General features: G+C 45.8%; 1 protein-coding gene across 1 annotated transcript in view; it reads right to left on the bottom strand.

Moving 5' to 3' along the window:
* EHBP1 (EH domain binding protein 1) overlaps positions 1-21,488 on the bottom strand; it is a 237,690-nt gene that overhangs the window by 199,350 nt on the left and 16,852 nt on the right. The window contains exon 3 of the mRNA XM_014964420.1: positions 2,839-2,896. Coding sequence (XP_014819906.1) covers positions 2,839-2,896 — 58 coding nt within the window. The remainder of the gene's footprint in view (positions 1-2,838; positions 2,897-21,488) is intronic.

Raw genomic sequence — 21,488 nt, forward strand, 5'->3', positions numbered from 1 at the left:
TTAATGCTTTGTACCCACTGAGCCCACTGTCCATCAAAAATAAAATAAGAGGAAATTTTCATTTGACTTTCTTCCAAGAAAGCAATTAGATGAAACAAATATGTTGAACAAAGTATTTTACTGGCAGGATGACTAAGAGATCAAGAACACTTATTGATCTACAGTCTTGGAACCGAACAGCTCAAATCATATCAACTACCTAAGCTTTAAAATTAACTCTGTCCTCTGCCCAGGCCTCAGGGCCACTCAGCCTCTTCCAAAGTACTTTTGTGGGATCTTAGTGAGCATGAATTAATCAGTTACCAAAAGACTTTTCTGAGTCTCAGGCAAATCTGCCAGCTCATCCAAGAGTTGCTTCTACTGCCTGGTAACCAAAAGGGAGGGCACTCACGGGAGGACACATCCTGGAAATTTATGGCCCAGCCAAAAAATCTTGAAGCCCAAAAAGTTGAGCTAGTGACAGAACATCCTCTAGCCTCAGTGAAGTGTTGCCACTGGATCCTATGGCATCACGCCCATAAGACTACAGGCAGAAACCCATCACTTCACAAAGCCCCACTAGACTTTTGTTAGGGCTTCTGTTTCTGAACATATTCTGAGCCTCCACAAACCAGTTCTTCATGGCCAGATACCTTGCTTTTCACCAAGATTTCAGGGTTACGGTGCTTGCATAAGTATTGAATTTACTGTTCTATATTATCTTTTCTCTCTCTGTTCTACAGAAATTAAACAAAACTAAAATAGAAACATGGTAAGCCACAAGACTCCATACATCAGCATACATCTTGCTGCCTAGACACACACCATGCTGTAAATTCAAGGCAACCTGAGCTATCAGTGGAAGAGCAATAGTCCAACTGGCTTTGCTGAAGAGCATGAACATGGAACAGGAGCAGTTATCTTGACAAAGGTGCCAGACTAAGTTCGCACCCTTGTTTACTCACCAGGTCACACCTACAGGTTTTCTTACCCTAAAGCAGAATTCAGGACGCACACACTGGAGTAGGCATTTGGTTGTGCAGGCACTTTCAGTCAGTAACCAGTCTTTAGATAAAACAGGCTAGAATAGCTTAGTTCTCAAGTTAAAAGACAAAATACAGCAAATATGCATGACAGAAAAAGAGGAGTACCAGTAAAAAACGGCAAAAGTCTCTCTTGAGTAGGGAAGGAAACCATATATCATATTTTCCAAACATTTCAGTTTTTCAACACACAATTTTTTCAAGATAACTTCTCTATCGTGGGTGCCCTCTCTCCACCATCCCACAGTTCTTGGAAGTATCATTTTGAGTTACATAAATACATCAAAAAAAAAAAAAAAAAGGACCTTAGACCATCAGAAGTTTTAACTGAAGTTTTAAAGAATTATTAAAAGGCTGAGTTCCAAAACTTCCCCTCTGGACAAGACCACTTGGCAAAGAGTGTAAGAGGCAACTGCTGTGGGAAGAGGGAATGAGCGAGCGTGACTGAGTTATCCTGAGGAGAACATGCTCCTGGGAAGGCAGGAAACCAGTACACACTCTTTCCCCCCCAAAACCTGCCCAGAGGTGAGGACATTTCTTCTCCCCAGCTCATTTCTGTTGCCCATCTCGAGCGTTTGGGCAGATGGGAGAGAGCCCTACCCCAGAGGACACAAGGCAACAAAAGAAATCCTGCAACACCACCAGCTTTGACCACCAGCAAGACCTTTGCTTGCCTGCTGGGTGCATGAAATAGGCTCCCCAGCTCCCTGGGCAACAATAACTGGCTGCTAAGATTGAGAAAAGATTTTACTCTTTAATAAGAGTAAAGTAATATATTTTATTCTATATTTTTTTAATATATTTTAAAAAAAAGTCAATAATACAATACCGTACAAGACACTGTCATCTCAGACACTGCAGAGGTTTAGAAACGCTTGCTCTTTGTTTCAATCGCGGTGTAAATGGAAAATGTTGTGGGTTGGTTTTTTTTAAGCTTCATTTTCTACGAAAACCAAGCCACACACCCGGAGCGTCTCGCCTTTCCCTCCGCCCCGGACCCAAAGGAGGCTCCAACTGCATCTCGCTGTCAGAGCAGCAGAACTCAGAGGGTCTAGACAAACTGAGCCCCATTTAACAAAAGAGCCAGTAATTTCTCATAAGGCTTCCAGGTTTCTCACTGCAGGCAAAAAAGTAAGGGGAAGCCCACAGAAGAGAGGGCTACTCTGCTTGCAAACTTTTACATGCCCAGAAACCTAAACGCAGGCAAGAAAAGCTTTATGAAGGGCCCAAGTACTGGACAGGTGCCACTTGGTAGCCTGAGGAAAGGGAATCTCCAAGTCATCAGCCATAAAAGACAAATTCACAGGCTTCCTCACAGTGTTTGTGGAAGTAAAATGTTAAAATTTAATTCAAATATACGCTACTGGCTGAAAGAGCCTGTGTTTATTCTTTTTGATTCGTAGTATTTTCTAGCTGTGAAATAGCCTCTTCTTCTGACTGTATCTTCCTATTACAATAATGTCAGATTCTTTATTACATTTTTTTTATTATTATGTTTAATACACTTCTAGTAGTGAAACAGATTCTCCTTTCTATTTAGGTCTAGCAATTAATAACTGAAATTGAACTCATGATGATACACTTCTGCTAAACAAATAACCGAAGATGAAATCAGAGGTAAACGTATCCACAAATTAATCTTGACATCAACAGCAGCTTGTTCTGAATTTTATGGCTAAACTGAGTTACAAGGAAAAGAAAAATAATTAAACCATTTCTTATTTATTTGTCTGATCCCCGCAATCTAGAAACCATTCCCTCAAACAGCTGCCCCTCCTTGTCACTGAAGTTGGGACTTATTAAGCAATCAACTAACCTTAGAGGATTTTCTTCGGCTTCTTCTTGTCCAAACCACCACTAGTTTATCTGGCTGCCTGTTGAAGATAAGGAAGAAACAGCTTAATTGACAAGATCAATATGTAAACAGTTTATATTAAAACTCTTGCAATACATAATGACATCCTTAGTGGATACATTATCTCTTTAAAAATAGCTCATCTAAAAAACCCTCTCAGCACCAGCCATTTAACAGGAAAAATAAGGTTGTATTTTTAGAAAAAGGCTGTCTCCCAATCGGCACACCACTCTCCTCCTCCTCCTCCTCCTCCTGCTCCCCTCGCCCACGGGCATCTCCCTGAAGCGAGCCACACAGGAGCTCTTCCCTGGAGCAGAGAAGAGGGTCCAGCCTCTTTAAAGACACCTTGGAGACAACCTGGGAGCCCAAATAAACATCAATGCAAACTCTCGCTTAAATTCCAAAGCAAAGGTGTTTAAAAGGTACTGCTAAGTAGCGAAAAACCCAGGCAATTTCACTTCTTCACTCCCAAAGGATTTGTTTTTCCCCCCTACTTGAATACCTCAAACAAGAGAATCAAGTCCTGTATCACCCCTCAGAATCTCCTTGGATGACCACAAACAGGTAAATCAGCGCCTCCTCAACTTCCACGCAGAAGGACGAGCGTGTCAAAATCCAGTACGGCTCCCCAGGCAACTGGTTATTTGCTGTTTCTAACCAATGTGGATGGAAACCCCCAATAAAGGACACCTCCAGTACAAATTATGGTCTCTTTAAATTTCTTAAGATTTATTTCTTGGTTCATAGTTACAGTCCCATTACTTCTACCTCACTAGTTTTACAATTGTCTCTGAGTTATTTTTGACATTGACCTAACTCCCAGGCTTTTTTAGATTTTGGCCCACAATACACTTCCCATCGTATGACCACACTCCTGGCCCCACTTCCAAACCCATGACCCCTCTTTCCGGAACCTCCCGACCCTCCGTTCCGGCTCTGTTTCCCAGCTGATGACCCAGCTCCCATCAGCAACTCCCCAGCTGCAAATCCACCCATCCCAGCCATTTCCAATGGAGTTCACGTCTCTACTCAAAAGTACTAAAGTTGCGACTCTTCCTGAAAAATAATAAATTGCTACTCAAGGGTTTTGAGACACCGGTGTAAGAATCCCTGCATTTCTACAGCCAACAACAAAACCTGTTTCCTGTTTAAAATAAAATCACGGGGAAAAAAATGGATGTTACCAAGAAAAAGTCAAGATATAATGCATTCAAATCATTCATTAGAAGATGTACCCAAAAAGATCCACACAAGCATTCTGAATTAAAAAAAAAAAGCAGTGTTCACGCTGCTAACTTAGTATTTGATCACAGGGGGACTGCATCGACTTCACAACTAACTTTTAGAATGAAAATCCAAGTTGTTTAACAGCCTGAGAGCTCGTTTTAAGCACCAAAGTCTCAGCCACCGTATTAGATCCCTTTCCATGGAGCTGCTCCTCCTTTCTGCAGGCTACAATAAAGCTGCAGAAAGCTGAGGTGGTTGGGTCACCATCCCTGGATGTGTTTAAGAGTTGTTTGGATGTGTGTTGGGGGACATGGTGTAGGGGAGAACTTTGTAGATGGTTGGACTTGATGATCCCAAGGGTCTTTTCCAACCTGAGCGATTCTATGATTCTAACTCATCACCTTCCATTTACATTGAAACACCACCAACTAAAGTTCCTCTGAAAAACAGAGTTAAAGGCAGACCCTGGGAAGGAAACGAGGGCATCGGCTTTTATTTGCTGTTCTATATTGCACCTCACTCCTTTAATAGTCCCCTTCATTTCCAGGCTGGGATGAATTGGAAGTGAAATAATCATTTTAAATTGCACTAATGCACTCCGATGGCTTGTTTAGGTGACCCCAGTGGTAGGTTGGCTCTACTGGCAGCATCTCACTTGGTGATGAGGCCGTCCCGTTGGACTCGGGAAGCACTTTGCTCCCTTGGTGGGGTGCGTGGGTTAAACTCTCATCTCCTGGACGTGCCCTCATTCACTTTGATGGGAGCTGTGTCGGTGCCACCAGAAAAAAAAGAAACCACTACCCCCCAAGCAATCTCCTTGATGCAAAGCAACCCAAACCCATGCCTACAATAAACAACTCTTCTTTTTTCTGGAGTTATTCCACTTTGCACTTCAAAGCTGACTTATTCTCATTTCAGAAACTAGCTCGTGAACCAAATTTCATTTCACTTGGACTCAGTCAATCCTGAGCTTGCCTCCGAGCACAAAGAAAAATGCCAAATGCAGGGGAAAGTGGGGTAGGGAAGAAAAAAGTTAAAAAGGTATTTCTGCAGTATCAGTGGCTGCACCCCAGGCAAACCCCTCTCTGAGAGCTGGACCCTGTGTCCCAGGAGTCACACAAACGGGAGTGTCAGTAGGAAAAGGCACTCTGCTCCCTCTCCCCTAAAGGTACATGGTGCTCAGCAGCATCTCTGGTCCCTGTTTCTTCTTGCCAGGGCTGCCAGCCCCTATATTGGCGGTGGCCTTGGACTGCTAAGGTGTAGGGGAACACCAGCTATCAGAAACATGAGAGACAAAATCATAGAATCATAGAATCATCTAGGTTGGAAGGGACCTTAAAGATCAGCTAGTCCAACCATCTACCTAACTCTGACAAAAAATAAATGAGAAATAAGCAATAAAAAAATCACTAAACCATATTCCTGAGGACCATGTCAACCCGTCTTTTGAACACCTCCGGGGATGGTGCCTCAACCACTTCCCTGGGCAGCCTATTCCAATGCTGGATAACCCTTTCTGTGAAGAAATTTTTCCTAAAAACCAATCTAAACTTCCCCTGGTGCAACTTGAGGCCATTTCCCCTTGTCCTATCTCCTGTGACTTGGAAGACGAGACTGACCCCCGCTTCTCTACACCTATGCCAGGGTATTCTTCCTGGCATACTTAGCACATCATGAAAACATTGAGTTCCAAGACATGGATATCAAGAGTACAGTTCCACAAGTTTGCATTAGAAGAGCACTCAGGTCTCCAGAGATTCTGTGAAGGAGGCTGAGAAGGATCCTGCCCAGGTCCCTTCCTTTCCTGCAGCTCCAGGACAGGTAACAGTGTTGCCCCTTTGCCCCTCTAGATCTGTTCTCATCTTGTCTTACATATCTGGAGAAGAGAAGGCTCCGGGGAGACCTTGGAGCTCCTTCCAGGCCCTCAAGGGGCTCCAGGAGAGATGGGGAGGGACTCTGGATCAGGGAGGGGAGCCCTAGGAGGAGGGGGAAGGGTTTGACCCTGCAAGAGGGGAGATGGAGCTGAGATGTGGGGAAGAACTTGTTTGGTGTGAGGGGGGTGAGAGCCTGGCCCGGGTTGCCCCGAGAAGCTGTGGCTGCCCCATCCCTGGAGGGGTTCAAGGCCAGGTTGGAAGGGGCTTGGAGCAACCTGGTCTGGTGGGAGATGTCCCTGCCCAGGGCAGGGGTTGGCACTGGATGCTTTTTTAGGTCCCTTCCATCTTGGCATCATGAGTGCTTTTTCTCAGAAGGGCACCGGATCATCTCCCAGACTGGAGAAGTGAAGCAGTACACCAGGCTCCACATGGTGCCAACGACTAAACCAAGAGGCCAGCTCCAAGGGATATGGCCCAAGAACTGTCACACACATGTGCAGACAAAAAGGGTCAGAAGAAGCACGACAGCAAAGCGAAGCCGGGAAGCAGGAGGGTCAGAACCAAAGCAAATTGATGCAAAGCAGGAATTAATCCACACTCGTCTTCCTGCGACATAGACACTTTTTCATTACTCTGGAAGAGACCCATGGCTATGCCAGATGCCTCAAAGAATGAAAAGAGTGAAAAAAGAAGCTATATGTAGATACAACACAGTTATTCTGTAAAATTAAGTAGCAGCCCTTGTCAAGGGTCAAGAAGCCTCAGTGCAGAAATCCTTCCAAGTCCGGACAGAAAAACCAAATCAGAGCAGAGCAGTAAAAGGTGACAGTCATCTCCTGTGACACCCCTCTGCGCCTGTCCCAGGTTGGGAACTGACCTTACATTTCATCCCCTTTCTGTCATTTCAAACCCTGCCATCTCTTGCCTGGCTTTACAGAGACTGTCAGAGCCAGCTGGTGCTTCAGCGCAGTTCTCCAGCCAGAGCTCCATCTGCATCACACACCACACAGAGTTATCACCACGCCTGGGTTTATTTCCCAATTTTGAAGAATTCCCTCTGCCAGGAACATAAAGACATACACTCACATGAAAAAGGCAATAAGAGTCTCAATTCAGATGGAGAAGACTGAGCCAGGCCAAGGGAAGAGCGTGACCGGCGCTTGTTCCCCCCGGGCTCTTTCACCAGTGGTATTTATTTTGTTAAGTATTGAGTACACTTTGCTCCATCAGCTTCAAGTAGGAGAGAAATCCACATCCTGAGGTACTTTGCCAAAAGAAAACGAGGAAGGTCATCGCAATATGGGGACAGAAAATTTAGCAAAATGGAATGGGGAGAGAAGGGAAGAGAAAAAAAAATATCCCAAAGGCTGAGTTTCCCCCTGTGCTTCACTGAAACAAAACACAACAAACAGCAGTTTTTCTAACAGATTTGGTTCAAGAAAGTCCCAAATCCACTAATTTAAAAATACCTCCACAGAACTGTTTTACAAACGCAGCCAAGAGCAGCCTTCTCTTCTACAACCTGTTCCTTGCTCTTTTACACCGATACACCTCTAGAAGAAAAAGCCCAGCTCACCTCTTCATTAGCAAATTTGCATTCAAGGTTATTAGTGATGTCTCAGCGCTAGGAAATGGCCAAACCCACATCATGCAGTTTGCTTATTTGAAGCATTGAAGTATTATTTCCTGCTTCAGACTTCTCCCCTCCTTCAACATCATAAACCTAGGCTGCTCATTAACCAACCATAAACGCAAATCCCTACTGAAGAATTAGGCTGAAGATCAGGTGGAGTATCCTTTAGAAGTTTACTTTGTAAACCTGGGGATTGTCCCAAATACAAACAAGCTGAACAAACGCTCACGGTCAGCTGTAAAAAAAAAATAAATCATAATTAATTTCCTGTACTGCACGAACAATATTTCTCATTCTTTTAGACAGTCACTTATTCAGCCCCAGCAAAGCCAGTGTGTTTAAGGTAAGGACCAACACACCACTAACCCTCAGAGGATGGGGCTGGGCTGGGGGAAAGGACTGGGTTTCATCCAACTGGCCGCATCTCCACGCTGAGTAATCGCTTCAGTCTATCAATTCAACACCACCAACCCTTCACTGGGAGGTTTCAATACTCTACTGGGCGACTTAGTGGTGAGTTGTGTCTCACCCAGCGCCGATAAACCAGTGGCAACCTCTGGGGAGGCGGGGGGACAAAGAAAACCAGCACCACCGGGACATCAGACACCACCTCCACGAAAGGCAGGGACCCGGTGGCAGGTACTGAAGGATCCAGCTCGGAGCCAAAAGATCATATTTTATAAAGCCTGCCATCAATTTGTATTTGCTGTTCACTCATTTTTGTGTGGTTCCCGGGAAACTATTCCTGAAGAAGGACAAGCTTTTTTTTATTATTTACAAGCGAAACTTACTCAGCAAAGAAGCAGGGAAGATTATGATTTCAAAGTTCATAGCTCAGAAAAAGAGCTTCATCGCTGCCCTGCACACTAAGTAACTAAAATGGGATTTAAAATACAGATTAATAAAACATCTATAATTCAAAACCATGCCTGCTTTTCCTGTCAGAGGGAAGCCATGATTCCAGTACCTTCAGTTCTCCCATTGAAACAACTGATTTTAAAAAACGTAAGATAAAATACTGGAACCACTTTGCCACACTAATTAAGTAATAAAAACATTCCACCCACTGGAAAAAACTATGTCATCTGATCATCACCTTATAGGCTGCAAACTTCACCCATTGAAAAGGAGGTTGTGCAAGACTCAAGGTCTTCTGGGGTTTGGTTTGATCATTCCAGGAAATATTTGGCACAATATTTTGATTAGAGAACTCTCCAAATACCATTTGTGAAAGGACATAAAAGGGATCAGTCTCCTGTTAGCTCTTGGTTTGTAAACCTTTTAGCAGAAGCAGATAACACCAACCAGGACCTATTTCTCCACCAAATTTACCCCTGGATAACAGAAAACTACAAAAGCTTTACATTTAGGATCTGTTGTTGGAAAGAACTGCAAATGCACTGAACTTCAATTACGGGCACTGAAACCAATGGCGAGAGCAATTACTAACAAACCCTTAGTGAAAGGAGAGCAAACAGGTAACAGTGTTTGTTTGTAACAAGGGATCTCCATTTAAAACCACTCAGTAATCTGCTTGTAAGGCAGAAAGTATCCTTTTTGTATGGACAGGGACACACCACGCCTGGGTGCTTTCTTTGGCACCCAACTGCCCAAGTGTTGGGGTTTGCCTTCTTTTTATTTTTACCCACACACCACCCTCCACTTTCTCTTTTTTTTTTTTTTTTTGGATAGGATGAGCCTGTTTTATTCTTATGGCATTTGATTCGAGCTGCATTAATTATTTCAGGCTGCTAGATTACTCTTGTGAAGCAAGCTTAAAAGAGTATAATTAACAAGAGAAGCAGCAGTGTTAGCACAATAGCATGCAGATGCACTTATTGAAGGATAAAAATAATTACTTGAGGACTAATGTCAAAGTAATTCTGATAAGATTTTTTTTTTATTATTATTATTATTTTAAATAACCTTTTGTCCCCTCTGCATTGTGCACACCAGCATGACACACAAGGTTTTTATTAGGAACCAATCCCCCCCTCCCAGCCAGCAACACGGCTTCCTACACCACTGCTGGAATGCCAGCTACGCTCTCTCATGGTCTCTTAAAAATAGATGTGATGGGATTCGACACCACCATTAATTTGGGATGAACACTACTTTTCTCATTTTACAGATAATTATAGAATCATAGAATGGTTTGGGTTGGAAGGGACCTCAAAGATCATCGAGTTCCAACCCCCCTGCCCTGGGCAGGGACACCTCCCACCAGACCAGGTTGCTCAAAGCCCCATCCAGCCTGACCTTGAACACTTCCAGAACTTCCCTGGGCAACCTGTTCCAGTGGCTCACCACCCTCATAGTAAAACATTTCTTCCTGAGATCTAATCTGAATCTTTTTTCTTCCAATTTAAAACCGTTTCCCCTTGTCCTGTCATTACACCTCCTGACAAAGAGTCCCTCTCCAGCTCTTCTATAGGCACCCTTCAGGTATTGAAAGGCCGCTATAAGGTCTCCCTGGAGCCTTCTCTTCTCCAGGCTGAACAATCCCAGCTCCCTCAGCCTGTCTTCATAGGAGAGGTGCTCCATCCCTCTGATCATCTTCGTGGCCTCCGCTGCACCTGTTCCAGCTGGTCCATGTCCTTCCTGTGCTGAGGACTCCAAAGCTGGACACAGAGCTCCAGGTGGGGTCTCACGAGTGCAGAGCAGAGGGGCAGAATCACCTCCCGAGACCTGCTGGCCACACTTCTCCTGATGCAGCCCAGGACACGGTTGGTTTCTGGGCTGCCAGCGCGCACTGCGGGCTCATGTTGAGCTTCTCGTCCATAAGCACTCCCAAGTCCTTCTCCTCAGGGCTGCTCTCCAGCCATTCTCCACCCAACCTGTATTTGTGCCTGGGGTTGCCACATCCCAGGTGTGGGACCCTGCACTTGGCTTGGTTGAACCTCATGCAATTTGCTTGAGCCCACCTCTCCAGCCTGTCCAGGTCCCTCTGGATGGCATCCCTTCCCTCCAGCGTGTCAACTGCGCCACCAAGCTTGGTGTCATCAGCAAACTTGCTGAGGGTGCACTCTATCCCACTGTCCATGTCTCCCACAAAGATGTTAAATAGTACTGGTCCCAGTACCGACCCCTAAGGATCACCACTCGTTACTGGCCGCCACCTGGACATTGAGCCATTGACTGCCACCCTTTGGGTGCGGCCAATTACTTTGAGAAGCTCTCTTTGCAGTGCAGCCTTCTGCACAGGGACCTACCCTGTGCCATGTCTTACCATCAGCCAAGGGGATAATCGAGCAACAGCCTTTCCCAAGCCTCAAACAAAGTTGGGTTTTTGTCAGTGTCAGGTTGACAGTTGGACTCCGGGGATCTGAAGGGATCTGAAAAGGTCCCTTCCAACCTCGGCAATTCTATCACTCTCTGATTCCAAGATGAAGCTTTGCATTTCAGGAAAGGCTTTGGGGTTCTCCTTCTCACCTCACCTTAACTCCTGTGGTGGAATTTAAGGGTTTTCAAAACACTCCATACCCAGATGTGGATCGGTGTACTTACACAAGATGCCAAGAGGCATCCCCCAGTAAAATTAAGCATGTCTGCTCCCGCTTCTCAGGATCTGGGGGTCCTGGTGGACAACAAAATGACAATGAGCAAGCAGTGTGCTCTTGTGGCCAGGAAGGTCAATGGAATCCTGGGCTGCGTAGGGAAGAGTGTGGCCAGTAGGTCAAGGGAAGTCATTCTCCCCCTCTGCTCTGCACTGGTGAGGCCACAACTGGAATCCTGCATCCAGTTCTGGGCTCCCCAGCTCAAGAGGGACAGGGAACTACTGGAAAGAGTCCAGTGAAAGGCAACAAAGATGATTCAAGGATTGGAGCATCTCCCTGATGAAGAAAGGCTGAGAGAGCTGGGACTCTTTAGTCTGGAGAAGAGAAGGCTGAGGGGAGACCTTATCAATGCTGACAAGTACCTCAAGGGCGGGCTGAGGAAGGAGGGAACCAGACTCTTTTCAGTGGTTCCCAGTGAGAGGACAAGGGGCAATGGGCACAAGTTGGAACATAAGAGATTCCACTTGAATATGAGGAAAAACTTTTTCACGGTGAGGGTGGCAGAGCCCTGGAACAGGCTGCCCAGGGAGGGTGTGGAGTCCCCTTCTTTGGAGATTTTCAAGACCCACCTGGATGCTCCTGAGTAACATGCTCTGACAAGCTCTAGGCAATCCTGCTTCAGCAGGGGAGTTGGACTAGATGATCTCTATGGTCCCTTCCAACTCTAAAAATTCAGTGAAATTCAGTGAAATTCTCCATGGCGGGCTCCCACCCAAGGCCTGCAAAGAGCCTCCTGAACCATCTCCCAGCAGTACCACGCCAGGCTGCACCTGAATCAAAACAGCAATCTCCCAACAGAACTCATGCCAGAATCCACAGCGGGCCCCTAAAATAAGACACAGCTTGTTGTTCCCGGACTGCCACCACCCAGTAGCCTTAGCAGGGGCTGGGAAACCTCCAAAGAGAAGTCATTCAAACAGGAACAGCAAAAGGAGACTACAGCTGAGATGCCTCCACTCCTGCGCCTTTCTGCACTTAACACAGAAAATCCCTCCTTCGTTTCTTCCCACCAGAGGTCCCTACAGATTATTTCAAGACTACACCAGCTGTCGGACAACCAGAGTTTTCCTTGTGAACTGAATTTTAGGGGTTTTCCGTACATCTGCAGCTCAGCAGACTGGCCTTCACAAGACCTACATCTCAAGATAATGCTTTGCTTTTCAAAAGAAACTCTGGCTTTGCTTGGTTTAAACAAAAAAGGGACAAAGCGAGACACTATGACCATTTTCAAGTGCCATCAGGTCTACTGAATCCACACAGCATCTGTTTGCGAGGCCGAACGTGGAACGTGCAGCTTGTACTTCTGATGACTTGGGTTTCTTAAAGCAAACACAATCAAAGTTTGCAGAATGAGCTGGATTAAACAAAGCCCAAGTTCATCCATTATTCAGATCAAGCGACAAGAACAGATTCAGCTTCATTTTTCAAGGAGCTATTGCAGCAAAGAACCTCGAGCAAAACCAACGACAGGACCACCTAGCAAAATCTTTTCTTAAAGCTTCTTACAACAGAGTTTTATATTGCAGAGTTTTACATTGCAGAATACACAAACTGACCCGAGTCTTCAGAAGTTCAGTTGTTTAACACACAGGAACAGGAGGATGCCTTGACTAGTCCCTGAATTTTATGTCACATCCAGTTGCCCTCCGTGCAGAAGCTTTCTTTGCCTGGTCCAATTTAGTCTTGCTTGTCCCAAGAATGGGTAAAGGGCACTGCACTAGAAGAACCAAGTGGATCTCTTATCTCACTCTCCTATACTCATATATACTCTCCTCAGACAGACATTTACGCCACACCTTTAGTCCACACCTTTACAGAATCACAGAATCCCATGGGGTTGGAAGAGACCTCTGGAGATCATCTAGTCCAACCCCCTGCCAGAGCAGGTCCACCCAGAGCGAGTGGTGATGAGAGCCTGGCCCAGGTTGCCCAGAGAAGCTGTGGCTGCCCCATCCCTGGAGGGGTTCAAGGGCAGGTTGGAGGGGGCTTGGAGCAACCTGGGCTGGTGGGAGGTGTCCCTGCCCAGGGCAGGAGGTGGGATGGGATGATCTTTAAGATCCCTTCCAACCTAACTCTTCTATGATTCTACAATCCACCTGCTGTGAAACCCAAGTGCTGGACCCAGCCTCCATGGCCTGCCTCTCCTTCAGCAGCCACAGTGACCCGCGTTACCTGCCCCTCTCTTCATCAATGGCCTTGTTCACTGTGCTGTGAAAGAATAAACAGTTTAGCAACAAGAATCTGGGGAACATAGTTTTAGCAAACTTGAACAAGTAAACCAGGAATTTTGAATTCAAATTCCAGTTCCTCAGTGATTATACAGCCTTCAGAACATTTTAAGCAGATACTGAATGGCATCAACTCTCCCTTCCTGTGATTTGAGGCATGCTCCACGGCCTCTAAGTATAGACCAAAGAGAACATCTCCATACAGTAGCACATGTGCATTACTGAGGGCATCTTAAAACTATTGTGTGTTATCCCTTCTTATTTTGAAGCACTGCAATTGTAAATGTTAGATGTATTCTCACAATAAAAAGTGCAACAAGCATTAGCTAAACAAAAAGACCTCTTTGACTGACAAATGCTGCCTGAAACTTAGCTTCAACCCATCAAAAACAAATGCCCACATTAAACAATATATTTCTGTACTAAAATTATGCAAGAGACTTGTCGGCAACCATTGTCAATTTTAATCATGCTGCATTACAAAACAGATCCTATTCCATTTTGCATAATTTTTTTTTTTTTCCAAATAGCATTGGAACAGAAGGCCCTTCTGTTTTTCAATCTGGAAACAGCAGAGAGAAAAAAATAAATATTTTTCTGCAATTCCTGCAGAACAGAAGAAAAGCGTGCGTCTTCCACCAAAACCAGAGTGCAAGAAAATGGAACTATTCACGATAGAACCTCCTTCCTCTGATTTGTCTAAAGCAGATTTAAAAGATGTTCTGCAGAGCAATTAAAGAAGAGGACGATCTTCATTTTTCTCTCTGCCTGGGCAGGTTTCTTTTTCACACACCGATAGGAGAATGAAGACTCCTGAGCCCCAGGCTGCAACGGGCTGCTCCACAGGGATTCCAACCTCCACGTTAGGACTGGGACAAAGCCAGTGGCAGGAGTGACAGTGCATTAATGCCTCCATCCTCCTCCTCTCCTGGCAATCCACTGATTCATCCTGAAGGAATTACAGTTCAGCATGGGCAGGGAGAGAGCAATCTGGGGCCGCGCAGCTTTCAAAGCTCCTTTCCAACCCAAGGACACCGGGGTTTTCTTGTTTATTTTTCTTTCTAAAGGCCATGTTTTGGATTACACAAAGCATACCTTCTATCCTTGAAGGACGCACAGAGGTTGTGAAGATACTAAAGGTTTCTGAGTGGGCAGCAAGTGCAGAATGGTACCAGGTGATAGGGCTTGTTTAAAGGGAAAGTTCGTATCACCTACCTCAGGTGCCTGGATTATGGGGCTTGAGATGTTCATACAGTATTTAGTGTTTTTAATGAAAGAGACTGATACCTACAAAGAGCAAATGAGTGCTGAGAGTGTAATGGGACCTTCAAGATGTAAAAAATGAGAATAAGCCACGGTGGTAAATTTTGCAGCAGCAAGCTATACACAGATAGTTTTCAAAATTAAAGCTATTATTTTCTTAGATGTTAAGAAATAGAAATATTAATTACCAGAGCTACAAAATATTTGCATATGGTTTGAAAGGAACTGGCATAGGCCGTTAGAAACTGCCACTGTGCTTTCCCATGAGACACCTCATTTCATTTCGGTGGCCTTTCAAGAGCTGCTTTAAGGTATGACCATAAGAAGTGACGTTATTCGATCGGTATTTACAGCTATATAACTATTCCAAAGGCTGCTAATTTAGAACAATCTCTTCCTCTTCCTGCTTGATCTGTTTAATTAAGTTGTTACAGCGCTTCCAAGCTGCCTCCTAAAACAGAAGTTAACGCTTCTGATTACAAAAGTCAATCTCAAAAGCAACACCGTTTATTTCTATTTATATATCACCAATTATTCCCCCAGAATCGTACATCCAAAGTCTAAAAATGCGTATCATTTTTAGGAAGCCAAACTGACTAAGCCTTTTAATTAATGCCCCCAAAGTCACACCCCTGGCTCAGATCCAGCAGCAGGTACCAGCTAAGAAAAAAAAGGCGCTTTAACTCATGGGTACTCAAGAGACCAAGGAAAACCTCCTGCTAACACCAGGGGCTGGATATGGAGGGAAAAATGAACAAAAAAGCAAAAAAAAAAGCGAAAAAAATGTTCAGACTGAAAGATCTCTATTTCTATTTAGAAATGTAAAAAAAAATATGACCTTTAGAGCTTTTAAAAATTGGAAAGTATTTTGAAAACACAAAAATTCCTAATTTGCAGAAATTGCCTAATTTGCATTTTTATTTCAAGGTCTAAAAAACCCTAAACCCACCAACAACTAAGGACCTAAAGAGATTTTGTTAATAACTGCTTTTTGTAAGATGCCCAACAGCAACCTGAACCCTAATTATTTCAAGATCAGCTAAGGTGGAAACTAATGGCATATTTAACATGCCTGCTTCAAAGCATGAGTTTTGATTTAAGAAACCAAACAAGGAGAACCTACAATATAGTTGAATTCTTGCTGATGCAGGAAGAAATTACATCTTTCAGCCAGCCAGGCTTTCTTTGGGGTTTTTTTGTGGTTTTTTTTTTTTTTTTTTAATTAATCTTCCTAGATGATATTTTTCTGGTAAACCTGATTTGGCTTTCACTCAGGTCAGACGCTTCCATAAACTGAGCCCTCGGAGCCAGGTCAGCCCTTTGGCCCCACGTCCCTACAGAAGCAGCTCAGAGTAGTGGTCCTTAACATCCTTTTTTCATCCTTTTTCAGTACCAGCCGAGCTGTACTTCCAACAGCTCAGGGCTGGCTACAAACGTTCAAGAGGAGGACGCTCCTCTCAGTACAAAAAAAGCACCTGTATCCTCTGAATTTTTTGAGATATAAACTGTTAAAGATGACCACCTTTCCTTGCTGACGCTCCCAATGAAGACGTCGGACACCCCCAGCATCAACTCCTTCCAAGACTTAGGTCAAAGCCCTCTGCCCTCTCCCTTCTCCCTCTGCTGGTATTTTATATCACCTTAAAATAGACAGAGCCTGCGTGCTCTCCATCCTGTAGTGAAACACCCGATTGTGTTTGAGCCTGATGGCTGCTACTGTGAGCTGATGGATCTTAGCGTGGGGTAGCTGTAAAGTAACATCTGCAGCCACAGAAGAGACTCCAGGATGCCGTCCAGATTTTTTATTAAGTGGATTTGACGTCTTGCAGGCTGGATTCCAGTCTTGTGCCATTAAATGAGGCAAAGGGATAAAGAGACAGACCCCTCCATCCCATAGAGCACACAGCTTAAAAGATTAAGCAATTTTGTCTCACCCTAGATTTCAATTTTACTCTAATTTAAAAATTTTTTTATCTGTAAACACGGCTGGTGTGAAAAGCGGTTCTCCTTGGAAGCAGGAAGGTGAATAAAAAAGGTGGCTAGATGGGTTCCTGGAGCAAAATACACTTTTAATCTTGCAGAGTGCTGAGAGCCATCCACTCAAAGTAAAAGACAAAGCCTCTCAAAATTACTGCAACACCTCGTTGTGCCAAGTGAAGAATGGTGTCCTTACAGCGAAAGGCAAAAAAACCTCCCAGCAGGTGAAGTGCTGCAAGACCTGGCACTAAATAAGGATAAACAGGAGGAAAACCTTTAATTTCAAACTTTTAGAAGGGTATTACAGTAAGTCAGATGAAGAGAACTTACTGTAAACGATTAAGATTCAAATCAGAGTTTGAATACATTTGCCTAGTTAGGGTCAAAGAAGCCTAATGAATAAAATCCACTCCGTAAACTAGGCATCGAGGGAAGGGGAATCAATTTTAGCTGTGCAGAGTTTGTACGGAGTGCTGGGGGAAAAACCAGCGATGTGCAGAGTCATCAGCGCGGACAATAGAGACGCGGGGGCACACCAGCTCCTTGCCTTCTGCAAAAATAAGATTTTCCACATATTTCAGTGTATTTGATACAAAACGCGCCTTTCATCCCTAAGACAAACAAGGCTCAAAAGTCGAAGCCTGCAGATTTTTAACATTTTTAACTTGCGGAGCGCTCGGCCGGAGCAGCAGCCGCGGCAGGGCCAGGGGTGCACACGCGGGTGCAAGCCCCCGCTCCGGCACCACGGGCAGGAAAAGTCAGGAAAGGGAAGATCTCTGGGCTACCGCAGGGGAAGAGCGAATCTCCTGAATGAGAGCATTCACAGGAGGGCTCAGCACGGCTTTATTTCTGCACTTCATGCTTTACGTCAGCTCTCCTTAACTTTTCCAGTCTCTGAGCATAGACAAGACCTTACACAAAACACTTATCTCAGCTTGATCTGTTAATTTAACCTTGTCTCTTGGGCTTTGACAGATGAGCGCTGGCAGATCTAGCTCCTGCTGTCTAACACGTTATCCCGATGCCTTCTCAAGCGCTTTTCTTCCCCGCAGCCATCCACCAGAGGAGATGGGACATCTGTCAGGACCCGACCTGGCCCAAGGCAGAGAGGGACCAAGCCTTTAACCCCTCTCGTCGCAGGCGAGTCGGGGCTCTTATTTCTCCCTGCTCTGCCTGAAAAGCTGGAGCTCAGATTGAGCATATAGAGAGGGGGGTTGTTCTGCAGCCGGACAAACAATGTTGTACCCAATGAGCTGGGAATTCACTCCTTCACTTCAATGCAGTTCGCGTTCAAAGATGCTCTGGGGCACTGAAACCCTCAAACTTCAAAGCCAACGAAAAGAAGGGGATCGGAGAAAATTATGAAGTTCAAGTGTAAAGCAGAGGCAGATAGGAACAATGTGAAGCAACCTCTGAGTTCCCCAAGAGGAGCAGGACGGGATTCCCCGCGGCAGAACCTGATGTGCACAGGTGGCACAACAGCTCCTCCGAGCAGTCAGCCCCCACGAGGTCCAGCCTCCAAGCTCAAAACTCTTCTCTAAAGACACGCAGTAAATCCTGAGTGTCTCAGCCCCATCGACCGCACATGCCCCATCCCCAGCAGCACTTGTGGGCACACGCCACCGGCTCGCACCCAGGCAAGCTGACCGATGTGTGCGGCCCTAACTCCCAAGGGACAGCCCTCTGCCAGCCCACAAATTGTAGAGTCAGAGAATGGTTTGGGTTGGAAGAGAACTTAAAGACTATCCAGTTCCAATGCCCTGGGCAGGGACACCTCCCACCACACCAGGTTGCTCCAAGCCCCTTCCAACCTGACCTTGAACCCCTCCAGGGATGGGGCAGCCACAGCTTCTCGGGCCAACCTGGGCCAGGCTCTCACCACCCTCACACCAAACAGGTTCTTCCCCACATCTCAGCTCCATCTCCCCTCTTGCAGGGTCAAACCCTTCCCCCTCCTCCCATGGCTCCCCTCCCTGATCCAGAGCCCCTTGAGGGACTGGAAGGGGCTCCAAGGTCTCCCCGGAGCCTTCTCTTCTCCAGGCTGAACCCCCCCAACTCTCTCAGCCCCCCCTCCCAGCAGAGGGGCTCCAGCCCTCCCACCATCTCCGCGGCCTCCTCTGGCCCCGCTCCAACAGCTCCATGTCCTTCTGCTGGTGGTGGCCCCAGAGCTGGAGGCAGCACTGGGGGGGTGTCTCCCCAGAGCGGAGCAGAGGGGCAGAATCCCCCCCTGGCCCTGCTGGCCACGCTGCTGGGGATGCAGCCCAGGATGGGGTTGGCTTTCTGGGCTGCCAGGGCACGTTGCCAACTGATGTTGAGCTTCTCACCCACCAACATCCCCAAGTCCTTCTCCTCAGGGCTGCTTCCTGAAATGAAGCACAGCCCTCAGCAACAGGATGGCAGAAGGTGGCAGAGCAGAAATCGGGACCCAGGAGGGCCAAAGGGTAGACAAGCTCTCTCAGGGGACACTTCCTGCTTTCCCTAACAGGAATGAACCTCTCCAGATCCAAATGACCACAGGATTTGTAGACAGATGCAGGCTCCCTTTTCTCCTCAGCTGTACCCCAATTCCCTTCTTACCTCTCCTAAGACCTGGATAGAGACCATGTGCACCCAGGGACCTTACAGCTAGAACACCCAAAGCGGGGAAAAAAGGTTCAAGCAATCAAAGAGAAAATATCCCTCAAGTAAAGATGCCACGTGGTCAGCTTCACCCCATAAATACGAGCCCCATAGACAGAACAGGCACCTATGCTTTTCTTCTAGCTTTGAGGCGTTTGATTTCTGTACCATCCCGGTCTTCAAGAATCAGCCACGAACCAGAGGGGCAATTCTGGAACGGGTGAAGGCATCCCCATTTCTCCAGAGAACCAGAGTTTGCTTCTCTCCTCGGAGAGGCAGAGTCAGGAGTTTAGCCCATCTCTGGGAGAACCCAAGAGCAGCACTCACAGTTTAGCCTCATAAATATTTCACAAGTCTCATATTCTACCCCATCTCTTCTTACACTGTAAAGTCACAGGACAGATATGCTGGAGCAACAAACAAGTAAAATAAGAGCAACAAACACTCTGCATACCATTCTTGGCATTTGTTAAGGGTAGGAAACAACACGCTACTTTCCCCCAAAGATTTTCACATTCCCTCTTCCACAAGCATTAGATTTTGGGACTGATTTTGTGGATGTGATATGAAAGAAGCAGCTAGCACTGCTAGCTGAAGTGCTAGCAGAAAATAAATCACAGAATAAGTTCTCAGCAACTCTAATCCAGCCAGTGTATGTTCATATTAAAGTCAATAAGATTAAGCAGAATATTCCAATAGCTCCAATAATATCACAGTAACGATAAGCCTATACCCCGCTGTGCAGCCACAGCTTTAGTGGAGCTTTAACTGAGCTCCATCCTATCAGCTTTATTCCCAAAAGTCTTCACAGACCTTAGCAAATTCTCTTCCTTCATTTAGTGCTACAGTTTCTACATAAACACCTCTTTTAAAGCAATTTGAACTGTCAGGCATGGTGCCACAACGATTTCCAAGTGACTTGTTGGGTTGGTTTTATTTGTGTGTGTGTGTGTGTGTCTGGTTGGACTCGATGACCTCAAAGGTCCCTTCCAACCACGAAGATTCTGTGATTCTGTGTGAATCTGACACAACCAGCGCGGGTTCCCTGAACTTTCTTCACTCAAGTAATCAACACGTAGCCTTTCAAGAGCAATTATGTGCCACAGGCATACATCACCTCCCCTGAAGAGAAGCTTGATCTTCATGGCTGCTGTTGTTTTCTAATCTATCACCACCACTGGAGAAAATATTTTAGAAACATCAATCCAGAAAGGATGTGCTTCGGCCCTAGTACAAATTACTTCCTTCCCCTCGACCTGACATTTCTCCATTACACATACCCTTAATTACACAACACTCAAAGGAAAAATAAATAGAAAACAGACTACAACCCCTCCTCACAACGAAAAGCTTGCTTAAGCTCCTGCATCGGTGACTGTAGGTCAGGGATGGTGTGGCCACCTCCCCTCCAAAATTACCATTCCCATTTTCCTCCTGGGCACTGCCTCCCCCGTCCCGCTCCTCCTCAGTACAGCACTTTGATTATACATTATTATTCTTTTATTATTATTATTGATTATACATTATTATTTGATTATACAGCGAAATACATTGCAGAATGGTTTCCGCTCCGACCACCTGTGACCAAACACTGAATTTCACTGAATTTCTAGAGTTGGAAGGGACCATAGAGATCATCTAGTCCAACTCCCCTGCTGAAGCAGGACCACCCAGAGCTTGTCAGAGCATGTTACTCAGGAGCATCCAGGCGGGTCTTGAAAATCTCCAAAGAAGGGGACTCCACACCCTCCCTGGGCAGCCTCTTCCAGGGCTCTGCCACCCTCACTGTGAAGTAGTTTTTTCTCATATTCGAGTGGAACCTCCTATGTTCCAACTTGTGCCCATTGCCCCTTGTCCTCTCACTGGGAACCACTGAAAAGAGTCTGGTTCCCTCCTTCCTCAGCCCGCCCTTGAGGTACTTGTCAGCATTGATAAGGTCTCCCCTCAGCCTTCTCTTCTCCAGACTAAAGAGTCCCAGCTCTCTCAGTCTTTCTTCATAAGGGAGATGCTCCAATCCTTGAATCATCTTCGTTGCCCTTCGTTGGACTCTTTCCAGTAGTTCTCTGTCCCTCTTGAACTGGGGAGCCCAGAACTGGACGCAGGATTCCAGTTGTGGCCTCACCAGTGCAGAGCAGAGGGGGAGAATGACTTCCCTTGACCTGCTGGCCACACTCTTCCCTATGCAGCCCAGGATTCCATTGGCCTTCCTGGCCACAAGAGCACACTGCTTGCT

Source organism: Calidris pugnax, unplaced genomic scaffold (assembly GCF_001431845.1).
Source record: "Calidris pugnax isolate Ruff unplaced genomic scaffold, ASM143184v1 scaffold219, whole genome shotgun sequence".
NCBI classification, from domain to species: Eukaryota; Metazoa; Chordata; class Aves; order Charadriiformes; family Scolopacidae; genus Calidris; species Calidris pugnax.